This window comes from Thunnus maccoyii, chromosome 13 (assembly GCF_910596095.1).
Source record: "Thunnus maccoyii chromosome 13, fThuMac1.1, whole genome shotgun sequence".
In the NCBI taxonomy this organism is placed as follows: domain Eukaryota; kingdom Metazoa; phylum Chordata; class Actinopteri; order Scombriformes; family Scombridae; genus Thunnus; species Thunnus maccoyii.
The window spans coordinates 10,040,194-10,059,171 of record NC_056545.1 but is presented as its reverse complement, the minus strand read 5'-3'; the positions used below and the strand labels follow the sequence as shown (position 1 = coordinate 10,059,171).

At 36.5% G+C, this 18,978-nt stretch overlaps 1 protein-coding gene across 8 annotated transcripts; it reads right to left on the bottom strand.

Moving 5' to 3' along the window:
- Positions 1-941: 941 nt before the first annotated feature.
- Positions 942-18,067, bottom strand: si:dkey-183i3.6 (LAT2 domain-containing protein). 8 transcript variants are annotated; one of them, XM_042431594.1, is made up of 14 exons: positions 18,001-18,067; positions 17,773-17,887; positions 17,145-17,280; positions 12,048-12,143; positions 11,406-11,448; positions 10,224-10,267; positions 10,072-10,105; positions 6,459-6,493; positions 6,273-6,311; positions 6,104-6,134; positions 3,207-3,253; positions 2,990-3,046; positions 2,678-2,734; positions 942-1,068 (listed from the first exon to the last, which is right to left on the bottom strand). In XM_042431594.1, the coding sequence occupies exons 3-14, from the start codon at positions 17,230-17,232 to the stop codon at positions 1,037-1,039; spliced, it is 603 nt and encodes a 200-aa protein (XP_042287528.1). In that variant the 5' UTR covers positions 17,233-17,280; positions 17,773-17,887; positions 18,001-18,067; the 3' UTR covers positions 942-1,036. The 8 variants fall into 8 exon arrangements, with proteins under 8 accessions (XP_042287528.1, XP_042287534.1, XP_042287529.1 ...); XM_042431600.1 differs by lacking the exons at positions 17,145-17,280; positions 17,773-17,887; positions 18,001-18,067 and adding an exon at positions 13,500-13,525; XM_042431595.1 differs by lacking the exons at positions 17,145-17,280; positions 17,773-17,887; positions 18,001-18,067 and adding an exon at positions 12,784-12,834.
- Between the last annotated feature and the right edge of the window lie 911 nt (positions 18,068-18,978).

The window sequence follows — 18,978 nt, the reverse complement described above, 5'->3', positions numbered from 1 at the left end:
AGATAGGTTTGCAATTTCATAGTAATTGTTGCAGTTCTATTATCTTCTAATTATTATATCAAGATTTTGAAGACAAAACATGAGCAGCTCATAAAATAAGATGCTGTTTATTATTAGCAGCTGCACCTCAACCAGCAGCTGTGCAGCTTTTAACATTAATGCATCAATAATAATCCAATAATAAAGAATATATAATAATGCAAGAGGTGGAAATGGGTCATTCTGCATAATGAGTACTTTTAATACTTCAAGTACACTTTTATTTATGTACTTTTACTCAAGTAATATTTGAATACTTTAACTTGAAGTACTGCACAGTATATGTGCAGTGTAATGTATTTTACATTGTGGTATTATTATTTTTACTAAAGCATATAATTACTTCTTCCACCACTGCAGTAAAATGTTTGCATGACTGAATTTCAGGCTCAGTGTCTCTGCTCTTTAGTAAAAGCCGCCATCAGCAGCAGCTTCATGAACAGAAAATGCTTCAGTCAGAACATTTAATGGCATTTAGGAAAACTCAGTGAGATAAACAAAAACATGTTTTTGTGAATGGCTGTCTAGTAGCAGAAAAGCAAAATAAGCATCTCTAACTACAGAATGATGCCTTTACTTTTATTTATGTTTGGTCAGTTTGACTATTGATGATCAGTGATCATGTGGAGGGAGTCATTGGATTGATTTAATCTGTAACACTCAAAGCTCATAACAAATTTTCCATTCTGACCCCAAAAGCTATCTATCAAAGCAAACATCCAAGAATACAAAAGTAGATACAACATTATATCTTTCATGTAGAGTATACGTTGTATATTGTAGTAGATTTTTTTTTACCACTAGATGGCAGCTTCAGTTTTCACAGACAAGCGAGGTCCACAAGTATTTATACACACAGCTGTCCACATAATTTGCACATCACACATTGCACGAATAAAAAATATGTTTTATTTCCAGTTTTATACAATAAACAGAACAGAGTGCAGGCTGTTTAAATCTGTCCACTGATGTTCTCTGGTGGTCAGCATAGTCCGTGTCAGGTGCATTCATTCACATAATCTGGCTCATCTGTTCAAAGAGTGAATGGATGGTTAATATTTTTATTCACTTCCTGCGCAGCACCACTAAATCATATCAGATAACACAATTGTAGGTTTTATAATTATATATATATAATATATAAAGGTTTTATAATAAGCTAAATGTTTTATTACATGAGCTACTGCAGCGCTGGTGAAAATTTAGTTTTTAAAGTTTTTATTGTACTATGAAAATGTCATCAGTTACAGCTCTACGTGCTGTAACAAGTTTAACAATTACAAGAGAAATGTAATGCTGGGAACAAATAACAAGAAAATGCATTTCTTAAAGAAAATGTAATGTGATTGCTGAAAAGTTGGTGACAACTTAAAGGTGCAGTGTGTAGAATTTAGTGGCATCAAGTAGAGCAGACTTGGCAGAAATGGAATATAATATTCATAAGTATGTTTTAATTGGTGTATAATCACCTGAAAATAAGAATCATTGTGTTTTCGTCACCTTAGAATGGGCCCTTAACATCTATAGAGGGAGTGGGTCCTCTTCCACGGAGGCCGCCATGTTGCACCACCATGTTTCTACAGTAGCCCAGAACAGAAAAACCAAACACTGGATCTAGAGAGGGCCTTTGGCTTTTTTTTTGCAAGTTTTATGGTCACATTAGGTTCTCCTACATGCTTGGAAGAGGAGGTGTATTCAGGTGGCTGCAATCTGCAATCTCACCATTAGATGCCACTAAATCCTACACACTCGTCCTTTAAAAGTTGCTGAACACTAAAATGATAATGCAATTGCTTTTAATGAAAAACCTCTACATGCACACAGAGGAGGAGTTAATCAGTTAAATTAAAACACCTGTGTTGTTGTCCCACTCCAGAAGGACATATATAAGCATTATGCCTTCTAAAACTGTTTAAAATTGAAGCTCCATGGTTAAGGTTTGGATAGGTTTAGACACAAAAATTACTTGGTTAGGGTTAGTTCAAGATCATGGTCATGGAGTTACAGTAGAAAACAGGAAGCAAACAACATCTCTTTTGTCAAAGTCTGATGTTTTGTGAGCTTCTTTCAGATGTCAGCTGTACGAGTTTTTAATCACATGCAAATTCATACATCCATAAACATGAACCATAATTATTCCTTATCATTCCTACAATATTGCCCTTTTTGCCAAGTTTTCAGCTTTTTGTTTTTGTTGCATAATTAGTGTATCTTGCATTTATTTACATTTATAAGTACATCACATTTAAATATGTACTGAAACTGAAGCTTTAGTTTATCTTAACCTTATAGAATTTTTTGTAACTATACAGTAGATCTTGAATAAACTATACACAACCACTTACTGAGTATTTGTAACCCATTTTCCCACAATTTCACCTTTTGTCACCTCATTAAGAAGATCACTGTGCTCCACAATGAATTAATATGCATCTTTTGCCCTTTTCTTTGACTTGGGTTGAGTCAGTTTGTTCACTTCTACTCAGATAGGCTACAAACTTTACTCTGCTTGAGTAGAATATTTTGGTATTCTCTGATTATAAATGAACATTGTGTTAAAACCTAAATAATAACATGCAGAATACATTTTAGGCATCAAACATATAATTAACAAACAAATGCTATTTTTGGCTCTTACCATCTTCTTCTTCACCAGCTAGTTCCAGGAAATCAGCGTTCTCGTAGTCATCGTCATCTGTTTAGTGTAACAACAGTTTGAATGAGTCAAGCTTTAGCGTCTGGTGCTCTGTGATAATAATCAATCCTTGTTACTGGAAACATCTCATCTCTTACTGAATCAGAATGGATACTTTGATTGAACATGCCAGTCAATTAATCAATCTTTAGTTTCCCCTAGCAGGAAATTTGGTTTGCAGCAGGTGACAGTCAGTCGTACAAAACAAAAACAATAACAATGGTCAATCAACAAGACAACAGACACAATTTATACCTCCTCCATTTGGGAATGCGTCAATGTTCCCATAGACACTTGGAGCCAGATTAGCATCTAGATGAACAAAAGTGTATGTGATGAATGTTAAAACTTGTAACACAGCATTCAAATCTGAATTGGAGAGATTGGTGATAAACATGTTTTGAATTCTTTTAAAGTCTTTTCATTCATCTTATACACACATTTAAGGTTAAAAAACAGAGGGAATGCTCACTTTTTCTCATCTCTTCATTTTCATACAATGAGTCGGCGAGTGGAGCTCTGCAAAACAATACACAAATTTGACATTGCAGTCTTCAAAAATAACATTTTTGACCATTTTGTTCTGTTGTATTTGTATTTCTTTATTTTACTGTTGGGTTATTTACCCAAACTAAAGCTTTTTAAAATCTGCTCTACCTCAAACTTACATGTCACAGTTTGTTATTGATTTTTAATACACATCTGTTTTGTACAGGAAACAATGCATCTGTGGCGGTTTTTAGCTCAAGCTTGTTGTTGTGTGTAACACTGGGTCAAACTAATAGATTCCTACTGGATAAAGTTAATCCAGTGCTGATTTATATTGACCCAAACTGGGTAAAAATTTTAACCCAGTGATTTTTAGTGTGAAATCTCAGTGGTGAGTAGAGAGAATCAAGCCTTCTTTGCTTATTTCTTGTCCTCTCCAGTGAATGCAAAACTCAAAACTTCCTCCATGGTGACCCGTTGTTTTGATAAATTCAACAAAATGTTTGTTGTTCAATAAAATATTTTCACATCACTAATTTCCATCAGTACAGGAAGAATCATGTGAGGAGTTTCACTTTGCCTTTTTCCCCTGAACAATATTAAGCTACCATGAATTAAACTCAACACTTCCCCAAGAGTTTTCACTTGCAAACGTTCTTGCAGCCCCTCCTTTACAGTATTAGATTTGTTTCATATATACACTTTAAAAGGGCTCTTACAGTACATGGTCAAAATATTAAAAAATAGGTAGAGTGGTTTCAGCAAAAGTGGGACATTTAAGCATGTCTTGCCTTGTTTTACTATTTGACTGGATAGAATCAACCAACCATGGTGAACGAACTGTTTGGTGTGTGTTCAGGAAAAGTAAATGACTCTGACTTTAAAAAACAATAAATATTTAAATATACATCTCCCATCTACAGCAGACATGGTATTTTATTAAAGCCATTATGACTCAGACCTCAGTTCAAAATAAGAATGCATAATATTGTCCTTATTTTTCCTGGAAACCATATTTTCTGCACTGTCCCACTTTTGTGGAGAGTGTTCACCAAAACTGAGATTGTACTTTCATGTCAAGTGGGACACTTTTCTAGGCATTTTAGTACGACTGTGGTCATTAACATGTTTATTTGATGAGCATGGATGTGTATATGATGTGTCAGGTGTGTGGGCGTGTGTGTGCACATATGTAAGAAGTGTGTGTGAGGGGACAACGAGGTGATTGTTGCAGCAGCTTCCAGCTCTGGCAGGTGATTGGCAGCTTTGAGAGGACATCAGCTATATAAAGAGCCAAGATGGCTCGTCTCCCATTTCCCTCCTATAGTCCAACCCGGCTTAACTTTTGTTCCCTTCTTTTGGAGGTAATAGGGCGGTGAGCTGCCAGGGTGGTTAACCTTGCTTTCTCAGTTTTATGTTAGTGAGGGAGGTAAGTTGTAAATTTGATTTTGTGAGGTTATATTGTTTAGCTTCCCAGTTAGATTTGTTTTTGTTTGCTATGTTGGCCTCTGTCTACTCTGAAGCTAAATCCAGCTCCCTGTTTGTTATTTAACATTGTAAATAAACCCACCTTCATTATATTCAGTTAAATTGTCTTTGTGGCTGCTTGGGACTTAGGAAAGACGGGGCATAACAATGTTTCATTCAGTATTCCTGCAATATCATATACAGTATTTTAGAGAATGTTTACACTTGGTCTTAAAATGCATTTCAGTGATACGGACACAAGTGGACAGCTGGGACACATCGCCGTTCACACCTGTGTCTATCATGTGTCTCTAAGGTGTCCAGCTGACCACTTGTGTTCAGATTTTGTTACTGCCCACGTCACCTCCTCTAGAGGGTCAAAGGGCCCCGCACACAGTTATTACGTCAGTCTGTCAGGAGCTAGCTAAGAAAACAAAAATGTTTCAAGAATATACATGTACAGGCTATTCTAACCGTTGAGACTGGCAGGACACAGTCATTTGGCGTTGGTGTGCTGTCACAAAACAACCACCATGTCCTGCACTGATGACACATTTTCCTGTTATGTCCTTGTCGGGGACGCATCAGTATACATTAGTGTTTCCACTACAAAAGATATGTGGACAAATTCATCCCAGACCACCTCGGCAAGAGGTTTGAGTGCGCCTTGGTGGTTGTTTACACATATTTAGTGCTGTCCACTTGTGATCCGATCACCCGAGACGCATTTTAAAACCAAGTGTAAACAGGGTCTTAGTTTAATAATTGTTGTAAATTTGGTGAAGCAGCTACATTTAATTATTTTAAAAAGCTACACCTTTATAAGACAGTATTTCGTCTATTTATTTAGCCTACTACAACATAGTTTTGAGCTCTAGTTAAATCCATATTAGCATATAATTCTAATGATAGATCACCAGGAAAAGGAGAGAAAGAAATGCAAATTAGAAAGAAGAAAAAATGATGCAGGGAAGCTTGATTAACACAAAACAAATCCGGGGGTGAAAGAAGGCGCAGTAATGTAGACAAGAGTCCCACTTTAGCACACAAGCTGTCCCACTTAACCTGAAAAAAACTAAATGGGTGAGATGAGAAACTTTTGACTTCCCTTAAAAACTTACATCACTATGTTAACAAGGTTTGCACCATTTCACAAAAACATAATTGGTGTAAGTGAGTATCTGTTATAATAGCACGCTGGTGCCAAAATGTGTTCCACTTTTGCTGAACCCTCCTACATGGGCTAAAATGCATCCTCTGTTCAAACATTAAGTGGAGTCTCTCTGCTTCTGAATGCAAAATTGAGCTATTTGCATAAAATAAAAAAGAACACAAGTGATCATTTCAGTAAATGCACATTGCTTCACTCTAAGCTTCAATGTGAACATATATGAGAAGAGCTTTAACACTTACACATATGTATGTTCTGGACTTCCTGTTTGAGCTGCAGCAACACAAAATGTAACAGGATACTTTCAGTAATAATGTAAGTACATGATGATAAATACATTTCATTTTAAAAAATAGTTGAAAACAGATGTTTAACCAGTATGTTTACTGTGTATTATGTGTGCAAATTTACCCTCTGTGATGTTTTGATAGTCTGATTCATCCATTGCATCTGTAAAACATGATGGTTCAATATTAAATTCTTTTGATGGATCATCACCTCATGAGCCATTACAAAAGTGTTTAAATCTTTGACATCAGAATATGAGTCAATGTTTTGATTTAAAACTGAAAACCTTTTAAAAGGTGAAGAGCTTACCTGAAGGAAATTCCTCATAATCCTCTGTAGTTTCACTGGAAACATATAAATGAGATTTCTGTAGTCAAATGTTTGTTTTTTTTTGTTTGACACAGCAAACATCTTTTGGTAGTTAAGGTTAATTAAGCATTCAGACTGAAAACAGGACTGTGTTGAAATAATTGTACAACATTTTGGGAAATATGTTTGTTTGCTTTCTGACAGTGAGATTAAAGAGTAAAGGACGGGTTCCCCACTTTTAAAGTCGATCTTAAAACAACAGTCAGGAGCACAAATGAACATTGATACTTCTTGCTGTAATCATTCCTCTTGTTCATACTGACCATTAGAAGATCCCTTCATAATGCACTTACAATGTAAGTGATGGGGGCCAAAATCCACAGTCCTCCTTCTGTGCAAAAATGTATTTAAAAGTTTATCTGAAGCTAATATGAAGCTTCAGCATCCAAATGAGTCAAATCAAGTCTTTTTAGTGCCAAAGTCCCTCTTTTTGTTACTATACTTCCACCGCAGCTCAACAGGGAAACACAAAAAGGGAATTTGATGCTAAAAAGACTGTAAATATGGCAGATATCCACTTCATATGACTAACTCAGACTGCTGAAGCCTCATATAAGCTTCAGATTAACTTTTAAATGCATTTCTGCACAAAATGACTGTGTGGACACACTGTGGATTTTGGCCCCCATCACTTATAGTAAAGCACATTTGAAGGTGATCTTTTAACAGCCAGTATGAACAGGAGGAATGATTACAGCGAGGAAAACCTCTTTCTGTGTTCATATGGGCACCTGACTGTTGTTTTAAGACAGATTTGAACCTATCCTTTTAATATAAGCTAGCCTAGCTATGACAAAAGTTTAAAGAAAAATTGCCTACCAGCACCTCTAAATACACGATAATACACAATTGGTGTAACTTTTGTGGTGTTTGAATGAGCCTAAAACTGAGACTTGAACCCAGCCTGTGTGCATATTAAGACTTAGCCCAACTGAGCCCCACTTGTACTTCCGAATTTGACACCTGAACCCAACCAGAGACCAATAATAAGCTATATTTCTGCTTCATTTTATCCATTAACGACCTTTAGCATGAACAGGCTAACGCAGCACATTGGCTTCACTCTGTCCCTCGCTCTTCTCACTGGGTATTGCGTGTCTACTCGCAACACATAACACACATGAACACAGATTGGCACAGTCTGAGAGAAAAAGAGCAAAATGTCTAAATTACTTTAAATCTGAAAATAATGTGACCCCAACTCATGCCCAAAGCTTCACACAACGAAACGGCCTGAAATGCAGTACTTTGGCGGAGTTTGGTAGCAGAACTCTACGGTCAGATGGTCCCAGTGCTGTATTACCGTCATCTAATTGAAATGAATGAGGACACCGCATTAGTTGATGTTATGCCATCATCAGCCTGAACACAACCTAATATAAAGTTTGCAGTTCCACTCAATATAAAGCTGAATTTTGGTTTTCTGGACAGTTATCGTTAGCTCCAATCAACCCAGAACAAAACGTTGGCATTGTACGTTTCTGCAAACCACAGATACATTGAATGTCTACGTTTCAATGTTGGCCATTATACACTGAATAATGATGTGGTTAAGGTCTGGTTAGGTTTAGGCACGTCTCACTAAAAACACCTGGCCTTGTCGGTTGAAGCAGGAAGCGGGCATTGGCTTCAAGGTGGTCTCGAACCGTGCTCTGTGCTGGTTTCTGCCAACAAACAAACAGCAACAAACTTCCTAACCATCCACCAACCCATCTTCCTCCTAATAAGAAAGTCAGCTCATATAGATCTCATGTGAACTACGTTACTTCAGAAATGCTACGAATTACATGTGTTGAAAGGTAGATATTCAACGTATCTGTGGTTTGCAGAAACGTACAGTGACAATGTTTTCTTTTGGCGACCAGGCTGCTTCAGTCTAGGTATACTTATAGCAGCCTTAAAGGATGACTCCAACATTTAGGGAAATACGTTAATTTGTCATCTTACCAAATCAGAAAGAAGATCAATATCAACTTGATGTTTGTGTTTCATACAAAGACAGATGTAGTGAGGTGTTTAGCTCATAGCTTAGCTCAAGAACTACTAGCCTAGCTCTATCAAAGTGCTTTTCAACAAAGATATCTTCAAAGCTGGATCTCTGTACTGGACGCATAGAGATTAAACTGATTGACTAATTGTCATGGACTTGTGGTTTAGGACTCTTTGTGCTTCTTGGGTTTTACTGTGTTACGCTTATGTTGCCTAGTCCTTCGGGTCATTTGATTTAGCTCGTTTATGTTATTTGACTTGTAGTGTTGTGTACTTGAGTTTTGTATTCTAGGACTTTCTGACATGGTGTTTCTTTGGTTGCCTTTTATTGGCTGGTATGTTCTCTGTGTCTTCCTAATGTTTTGTTTTGTTTCTTCTGCCCCCCCCCCCAGTCTGTCCCCTCTTCTCATTTCTCAGTTTGTACATCCTCGATTCCTTTCCTCACGTCCTCTCCTCACGTCTTAGTCCCTCCCACCTGAGATGTGAGTGGAGGAGGCAAGGAAGTGACAAGAGGAGAGATGAGTCGAGGCAACAGGCATTTAACAAACTGAGAGATCCTTGCTTCGGAGCTGTCATTTTAACGTAACGTCAATTAAATATGACATGTGGCAGAGCTGCATCATCTGTCCATTGTTTTGTTACAGCCTACTGCTGTATTTTATGATCTCTGTCAGATGAGCATGACAACTTGTATATTTACTTTTCATTCAAATCACAACGTGTCATAATGTGACAAAGATGTATCGATGTCATACATTGATATTTTTTATATGTATATATATATATGTATATCTTTTATACGTCACGGGTGCCGAAAAACTTCTGCAAAGGATACACCTGTGCATCCTCGCTCATAGCTTATCCGGCAAGCCTCCTCTCTCCTCCAGATGCAATTTAGGAATTGGGACATCCTTAAATGTTGCGTGCTGAGATCAATTTCCAGGTCACAGGCAGGAGGACAGAGGAGACGAGGAGGCACAAAATAGAGAAATGAGAAGAGCCCACAGTATATGGTGTGGGTGTGCAAGTCTCTGTTCTGCTTTTACCTCAACACTTTCCCTTCACACCTGCCCTGCCCTGCTCCTAGTGTTTTTCTCAGCCTATCAGCTCCCAGCCTGCCCTTGTGTCCTACCACCTGTTCACTGTTGTCTGATTAGTTCAGTTTGTATTTAAGTCCAGTTTTCAGTTTAGTCTTTGTCAAGTTGTCTATTCTGTTCCCTCCTGTCATGTTTGCTCAGTTCTGTGCCGCCTGCTCAGTCGTTTTTTGTTTTCAGTTCTGCTCAGCCCAGCCTGCTTTTGTTTTTTGCCTGCATGTCTCAGCAATAAAAGGTTTCTTCAGCCCTACTTTCTGGTCTCTGCATTTGGGTCCAATTCATTACAGTAATCTTCTCGTATGACTGGATATGATGGCAAAAAAAAGCCCAAAACAAGCATGACTGTTCCTTCAAACACATACAGTACACTGCATTTACAGTATGACTGTGATAAATATGCAGAGGAAATGTCAGTATTGATGTTGCAGTGATGAGATTAGCTGACGTGTATCATAATATACTGTACATACTCTGTGATTGAAGTTATCTGATTGGTTCTCGTGACTGAAAAAGAAAACAGCATAAATATGTTTTTTAGATATAAAGATACTAATTAAAGGTGACAAAAAAAATCTCACTTCAACGAATACAGTCGCTGATGCTTTGGTGAATAATGATTTACCTGGTTTTGATTGCGTCACAGCAAATCTACTTCCCCCACGTTGGCTGTCAAGATAACACTTTGATGTTAGTTTTAATGTTTTAATTAATTTTAATATATTTCATTATTAGAATGAGAATCAGACTATAGTACACCTGTAAAGGGAATTTGTGTTGGTGTCAAAACAGCAAAATGAAGAAGTAAGTTGGCAATAAAAAAGAACAAAAAAAAGATCAGATGCATGAAGAATATTAAATATTAATTCTAACAAAACAGACGGTGTTGACTATGATTGGAGGCTGTATGTTACTGACAGGAGTCGTGCTTTAAGTCTTTAGAGGAGGACTAGGCAAGATTAATCTCTTGATTCAGGCGTTTTAGCCAACTATAGACCCATATCTAACCTTCCATTTCTCTCTAAGATCCTTGAGAAAGCAGTCGCCAATCAGTCATATGACTTTTTACATAACAATAGTTTATTTGAAGATTTTCAGTCAGAATTTAAAGCGCGTCATAGCACAGAGACAGCACTGGTGAAAGTCACAAATGCCGGGTTCTGCTTGAGGTTTTCCTTACCGCTGTCGCTAAGTGCTTGCTCATGGGGGAATTATTGGGTCTCTGTAATTTAAATAAATTGAAGAGTACGGTCTTGACCTGCTCTATTGCGATTTTACAATCCTAAAAAAGTTGGACTTATGTTCTCAGTACACAGATTTCAACCTGGATCTCAGTGTGTCAACAACTTGGATTGAGGTGAACTGAAGATGCACCTTTGGAATGAAAACTAGGTTTAAATAATTCATTTTTTATACAACACGGGTTAAATTTTTGTAGATTTGATAGGGCTCTTTGAGACTTTTCAAATGTATTGGATTGATTTGTTCAAATCTACCAGATCTACCATATTCACCCTAGTTGTATGCACACATTAGCAATAATTCAGTAACTTCACGCAGACTCAATTTCTTTTTTTAATTCCAAATAAAGTGGTTTAGATAATCTGGATAAACTGTTGTCTGATGCTCTGACTGCTTGTATTTCTTGCCCCTCAGACTTCATTGTAGCATTGTCACTGTCTTCCAAGATAACATTGTACATAGCAATTCACTTTGTGAGCATAATGTTACTGTAACCCATAGCAATGATGGTCAAAACTACCTTCAAACATGGCTTGAGAGTGTGGAACAAATACTTTATACTCACAATGTCTGTTGGTTGTATATTTGAACCTCCTCATGTATGATCTCTACAAGAAATACAGAGCAGTTACTTACAACAGTAAGTAAACGCATCACAACTCAAATCCACAACAGTATGTGAATGCATCACACGTTAAATGCACTTCAGTATGTTTAACGGTAAGTGAACGCATCATTGTGTGGCTTACCACGTGAAACAGTGATTCATCGTAACTCATCATCAACGGTTTTAATGACATTACTGTCTTGTTCATGTTAGTTTTGCCTCATTTGTTGTAAAAACTGTCAATTTTAAGCATTATATTTATTTCTCCCCTTCTTGCCACAATCCAAGAGCGAAGTCATGACTCTACATAAATATTAAACTACAGTTTTGGTTGCACATCCTCCACCAACTCCCTGCATGTTAATGACAAAGAGCACTTCTCTCTTTTTTTTATACAATGAGCATCTAAAACATTGTGCCAACTCCATGAAAGTGGAGCCTAAACTGAAAGAGCAAAGTTTGAAATGCCAAGAATGTGGGTGCAAATGATGGCTAAACAGCACACATGACTCCGATTCTGTTGTCCTTATCTACTACCGCAACCACATCATACAGAGATCACACACAGTCACACCTGCCCAGCCTCTTAGAAATACTTACTGGATTTCTTTTTGCATCGCAGGCACAGAAGAGTTAGTGACATCAGTGATGCAACAGTCAAGGCTGCAGCCAGCAGATTGGAGTTTTCTATCATACCTAGAAGACACAAAGAAGACAGAAATAACCCACTATGGCTTGACGTCAAAATGAACTGACACAAATGTTATATAGATCACATGACTGACCGCCAGCTCAACCGTTACCTCTATTTAAATTAACTAACTCTCTTATTAACTAATAAGAGAGGTTGTTAAGATTATATAAACACAGAGATTACTGGTCAACAATTGACAGTTATTCACACTGTCATGGTTGAAGTAGCTGCCGTTTTCCTGTTAACAAGACAGAGCGAACCACAGGATGTGGTTGGCCAAAAGTAAACTGAAACACAGTAGGAGTCGCATTTTGTATATGGGGTTTACACTTACTGCCACTCGAGAAGCATCACACTCCCAGAAGCAAGAATACAGTAAAAAAAAAAAAAAAACAAGAACTCAGGAAATGAATTTCCTGACAATACACAAATATAGGCTATTGGATGTCTATCAACTTCTATCCACATCTGTTGGGGCTGGTCGACAGAGTTACGATAGGCCAGTTATAGTTGTTCTAAAGTCTAAAGCAAGTTAAATAAAGTTTGACAAAGCCTTAACTCTACCTCCAGACTATTTCACACCCAAGAGCTGTGTTTCTGAAATTCACAGCCACATCTCTGTTGATCAAAAAAAAATCTCACCCACAAGCCGACACACGTCTTCTACACTGTTCATGAGCTGAAAAGGCTTCATTAGCTCTATAAGAAGAGAGACAACTCTGCAACAGTCAAACTGGGATATACAATATACTGGTTCAATGTTTAGGGTTGCATCTGTGGGTAGATGTCATTTTCCTATTAAGTGATAACTAACAGAGTTACAGCTTATTTAAATACTCATAAGAACTAAACTCACGCAATAATAACACACACGAATATGTTCTCTGTCGCACTTTGAGACAAGAGACATACTTTATTGTTATCTTGTTTTATTCATGGTTGACTAAAAGTACTTATTGTTGTTCTTGTTGTTGTTGCCTTAGAAACCAACGCGCCATTTCTGTTCAACTGCCAACTGTTTGTGTGCATGAAAAATAAATCTGTGATGGGCAGATAGACTGAAGTTGACACATTCACATTCACACATTCAAATTTAATTTCTGATTCATTAGACGTAATTTTAGCGCCGCACTGTTCAAATAGCATGTTGTAACCAGTGTTAATGTTTCTCCTCTTGTTGGGTTTTTACTGACCTACATACTGATTGGAATTTACAAGAGTCCTGCGTTCATTTTGTTACCTTCCATAGATTTGTGAAGAATTATGTATTTTTTATCAAAGTAAAAACTTCAGCTTTCATTGGGGGGCCAAATATATCTGGAGGGAGTGATTTGGCCCATAGGCCGCTAGTTGCCTACCACTGCTTTAGATGTTTTGATTCTTATTCATAATGCAGCACCATCAGGGAGGCGTCCGATCGGTCCCAGATTTATTCTGCAGCATTACAACGACACCAAACATCCAGCCAGAATCATAAAGAACTATCTTCAGCTACGAGAAGAACAAGGAATCCTGCAACAGGTGGTTTGGCCCCCACAGAGCCCTGATCTTAACATCATGGAGTCAGTCTGGGATCACATGAAGAGACAGGAGCAGCTGAGACGCCAAAATCCAACAATCGACCCGCCAAGTACCTGAAAAACTGTGTGCAGGTGTACCGAGGCGAACTGCTGCTGTTTTAAAGGCAAAGCTGCTCAAACCAAATATTGATTTCATTTAGGTTTCTTCTGTTTACTGAACTCTGTATGAAGTGAATTGATAAATAAAAACTATTCATGACATTATTTTTAAAAGCATCCTCACTTTACTTTTAGTACCTCAACAGTTTGCACAGCACAGTAAATCCTTGGGTAGATGTTTGTTTGAAGTTTGAGAAAAAATCTAAATTAAAATAAATTACCACAACTTGATCTAAATGAACTCCGAATATAAAAACACAATAACTGATTGAATAAGTATTCTCACTTCAAGTAAATATTTAATAGAGGTCCATTTGGCTGAAATCGTAGTACGGTGGAAAGATCAGCATACACGTTTCAACACGACGGTTTTTCCCCGTTCGTCTTTGTAAAACTTCATCTTGTCAAGTTTTATGAATACGAACCATGGCAGGTGTCATGCGGAGAATAAAAACTCATTTTTGAACACAAATTAGTAAATTGCACTCTTGGATTAATAAATTCTGAGTACAAATGGCTAATTTGTGCTCTTGAATTACTTCATTCGTACTCTCAATTTCATAATTTGCGGGTGAATTGACAGAATGTAGCATTAAACTATATTATTAACATTTTGACATTATGTTTAAGGAATGTAAAAGATAACACAAGGTAAAAAAGGCAAACTCTGAAGTACGTCTCCATCTGTATCCAAAATCATCATGTGCACATGTACAACTGTGTATTCTTATGAAGTGAAAGTGAACAGTGAAAATGTATTTTAACAAGTGTTCAAATGTCAACAATAGTGTTAAATGCTGTGTTATGTTAATTAATGCACAGTAATTATCAGTTCCACAGCATGATTTATTAATTTGTGTGCACAAATATGGGTGTTTTTTTGGATTGAGGTCTGGTCTTTGATTGGCCACCGCAGGACATTAACATTATTGTTCTGAAGTTCTCTGTGTGGTTTTGGCTTTATGTCTGAGGTCATAGTCTCACTGGAAAGTAAATCTTTCCACGGTGGCAGTTCTCTGTGAGACAGCAGCCAGTTTCTCTGTTTTTACTGTACTCATGTTACTCTCTAGCTTCACGAACCTGCCATATTTCCCCTGCTGCAGAGAAACATGACTCTGTAGCAGGGTGGTATGTTTCTATTAGTATTTGGCTTTTATTTTAGTCCCATGACACCTTTTTATTTAAGTCTCTCACTTTGTGTTTTTCAACTCTGGTTTCTGCTTTCTTTGATTGTATACACAGTCTCTTCCATTTTAGCTACAAACCCCTCTTAATTTAGAGCTGCTATATATACACTTCCTGGCAACCTTATCCCCAGACAACAACGTCAGTATTGGACAATTCTGCAAAACCCTGGATTATGTTTAATTACAATATTTTTTACGCCCACTGCTAAGGTTTTAAAAATCCTTGCTTTCTACATTATCTGGACATCACAAATAGAGTATAGTTAAGATTCAGGAGAGATCATGGTTATGGCACATAAACTATAGTATATGGACGTAATTCCTTGGACACTGGACTGCTCTTGTCGCACAAACATGAATGGATCACTGAACAGGCTACGTCAAAAGGAGGGATGTCCTGATCATGTTTTCTTTTCTCCTGATCCCAGTCCAGGTCTTTTAAGATTGAGAATCTGACTAAGCCGAATCTTTTCGGACATTTATTTGTCATATGTTCCTAATATAAGTATACTCCAAGGAGTATACTTAGACTGAAGTAAGCCTACAATAGCCCAATGTAAAAAAAAAATGTATATTTTCAAATGTAACCTCCATTACAGGATTCCTTTGATGGTTTTCTGTAATCTTTGTATGTATTTTGTATAATATTGGTGGTGCTGGTGCAGGGAGCTGTGAAAAGCAGCTGGACAGCCTCTCTTCATTTCCAGCTTGGACAAAATGCTGATTCAACCAACAGCAGCACTTTACAGTTATGGTTGACCTGCAAAATGTCCATAAATAACATTTAACTTAACTTAATTTACATCCTTTAATGTCTTTTTCTAATTCTTATATTGACTGTTTATCTAATTGTTAGTCTTTAACGCACACAAGAGTATCATTTTTCAGCATCTTTTTTCCTGTACTGTACTTACAGTGTAATTTTTTGCTTCCTCTTCCCAAAAGCTTCATCTTCTTAATCCAATGTGCCTGAGCTATTTTATACTTAGTGTATTGTCATTTTTAAAGTAATTATACCATAGCTATTGTGTACATTGCAATAATTTAATATATACTGAATAATTTCAAGAATTTACACTGTCATTTATTTCTAGGTCCCATCCAAATTTATTACCCCCCTATTCCCTACTTCTTCCCTTATCTACCATTAAGTATTTTATTGATACACCCTAATTTGTGGACTGTAATCTAAAGCAATAATGCTCAATTTGCTATAGAGCCCATATTCCATAATTAGTATAATATCCTGAATGATTGTTATTGTAAAACAAAGACCGATCATTTTTGGTTTCAATACAAACAGACAATTATCACAAAATTTAAAATATTTTCGTTCAGCATCCTTAGACTCAACACTATTTACTGTAAGAGAACAAATTAGATATGTATGTGGTGTTTGTCGTTTCTATATTTTCGGGGTGTTTCTCTAAAGTGTTTCCGATGAAGCACGTTGCCATACCAATACAATATGATATACATGTACAGTATATTACCAGACACTATCACACACAAATATATATATATATATATATATATATATATATATATATATATATATATATATATATATAAATATATAAAGGTTTAGAGAATGGTCCTGGTTTTTAGTGTTAGTTCAGTTTCTAGTTATTTATGTTTTTTAATACTTTGTTTTCTGTACTTTGTATGTCCTCATGTTGTTTACTTTGTGATTCATGTGCTGCAACTATGCAATTTTTCATTGAGATTAATAAAGAACTCAATCTACATCTCTTCTATGGCCAAAATAATACATTTCGTTTTATATTTTTGTCTGTAGACCCTGATTAAAAGGCTAAAAACATTCAAAATTCTACAAAACAGTAGTGTGATTATGATTTATTTTTATCACGATCTGATTTTGTTCATCCATCATCACTGTCCTTTTTAAATTTCACAAAATGATCACACATATGTTTTTTTCCGTGAGTGTCTGGTAAAAATCCTCCCACCTGCATCCACCAGAAATGCTGCTGCTGAAAGCAAAACCACCAGATCTACTTCAGGTCGAATACAAACACACACGTTTAGAATAATATGAATCTGTTTTCAAAAGCAACGATTATAAGCTTTAACTCACAAAATGGAAGATTTCTTATCTGGCGTGTTGCTGTATTACCTTCAGTAGTCCGGTTGCCTTCATTCTTCTCATATTTCAGACAACAGCAAGTATGAGCTGTGCTTCCTCTTTCAACACCTCGCCACATCCGTCACGCTCAAGACAGAAAAGACCCTCTGAAGCATACATTTACAGCCTGCATGTGGTTTGAAGTGGACACAAAGGCATTGCTGTTCTGTTTGACAGTTCTTTTCAAGACACTAGTATCATTTCTCTTAAGATGTTCTCTATAACAAACCCCAATCATTTTTTTAAGTGACCTTTTGGCTTTTGTTACCAGGTCTTGAGCAACATGAGTTAGTTTTATATATACATATGTTTTTTGTTTTTTTTTTCAAATACCACATTAAATAAGTCTACATACTGAACCCTTATATATATATAGAAATAGGTGTTAATTGGTGCCATAAGCACAGAAAAATATAATACATATGAATGTAAAAGGTGCTACGTGCCATTTTCTGTAAGAATAATTCTTTTTTAAATGATCAAATACAGTAAATTTCTTCACAGGTGGAACTTTAAAGTACAAAACAGGATTCAAGCTTTTTATGTAGTTGCACACAAATACATTTTTGGAAGTAAGCATTAATAAAAAAAATTCATTGAGTAATTAAAGAGTAATTACCAACATGAGTGACTGAGATTACAAGCCAGAACATTTGGGACTATCAGAGGGAAGTTACAGCACCAGTTACAGAAGACCTTTCACCAGGTGATGGAGTTTCCTCACAGTCGGAGGCCTTTTTGCAACTTTTTTTTAGGTTGGCATTCGGAAACCGTTTCAAAAACAGATTTCAGAGCTGAACAAACTTTGACTTGCTTAATTGGAGACGTATGTGCACCTCTAATCTACCTTTACTGCCCTGCTCTTGTGGAATTGATGGTCCTGTTTGAGGCACAGCAGGTCTTTTGAACTTTGGTGCTCTCCACATGCCTATGTGATACATGGGGTAGTAAGGTGATACTCTGCATAAAGAGCAGCTATGATTAGTCAATTAATCGATTAGTCAACTATTAAATTAATCACCAACTATTTTGATAATCAATTAATCTTTTGGAGTCATTTTTTAAGAAGAAAATATGAATATTTTCTGTTTTCTGTCTTCTAAGACAGTAAACTGAATATTGTGGACTGTTGTCAGGACAAAACAAAACATGTGTGGACTTGGGCTTTGGGAAACAGTGATCGACATTTTTCACCATTTTCTGACATCTTATAGACCAAATGATTAATCGATAAGGCGAGAATATAATCAACAGATTATATGATAATAAAGATAATCATTAGTTGCAGCCTTATCTACATATAAAGAGTTTGGAGGGTCATGTCTTTTTTACTGCCTTTCATAAACCACAAACACAACAGTGAAAGTGTGAGGAATGGATTAAACTCTCTGTTTATCTACTAATATTAACTGTAAATGTTAGCATATCAAGCTAACTAGCTTACTACCTGAAGTAGTAACACAATAAAGTAATGTATTTCCACATAGCACATCATTAACTAATGTTAAGATTATTTTGTGGGTTACAGGTTACACTAGAAAAACCCAGGTTCAGGTCTGAAACCCACATGTCATATTTACCCTACAGAGCTCAGTGTATCAGAGTTCAGTGTATTTTTACCACCTCTGTTCTACTCTATTAGATTTCATGAAGTTTACCGCAAGCTAAAGATTCTTTTCTCTTGTAAAAGTGAAAATACAGACAATTAAGATTAAATTTACCCCCTGTGTTTCTTGCACAAGTTTGTTTTTCATAAACTAAGAAGCTGAAAAGGAATTATGTTAGAATGCAATCTGATCTATGTCTTTACACAGATCAACTGTCG

Excerpts from the sequence above, each read along its gene's own strand:
- si:dkey-183i3.6 (XM_042431594.1), bottom strand. The coding sequence starts at position 17,232 with ATGTGGCGAGGTGTTGAAAGAGGAAGCACAGCTCATACTTGCTGTTGT. Across the intron at positions 6,494-10,071 it reads CAGATAACTTCAATCACAGA|TGAAACTACAGAGGATTATG; the intron begins GTATGTACAGTA and ends ATATGTTTCCAG. Across the intron at positions 2,735-2,989 it reads CGCATTCCCAAATGGAGGAG|ATGACGATGACTACGAGAAC; the intron begins GTATAAATTGTG and ends TACACTAAACAG.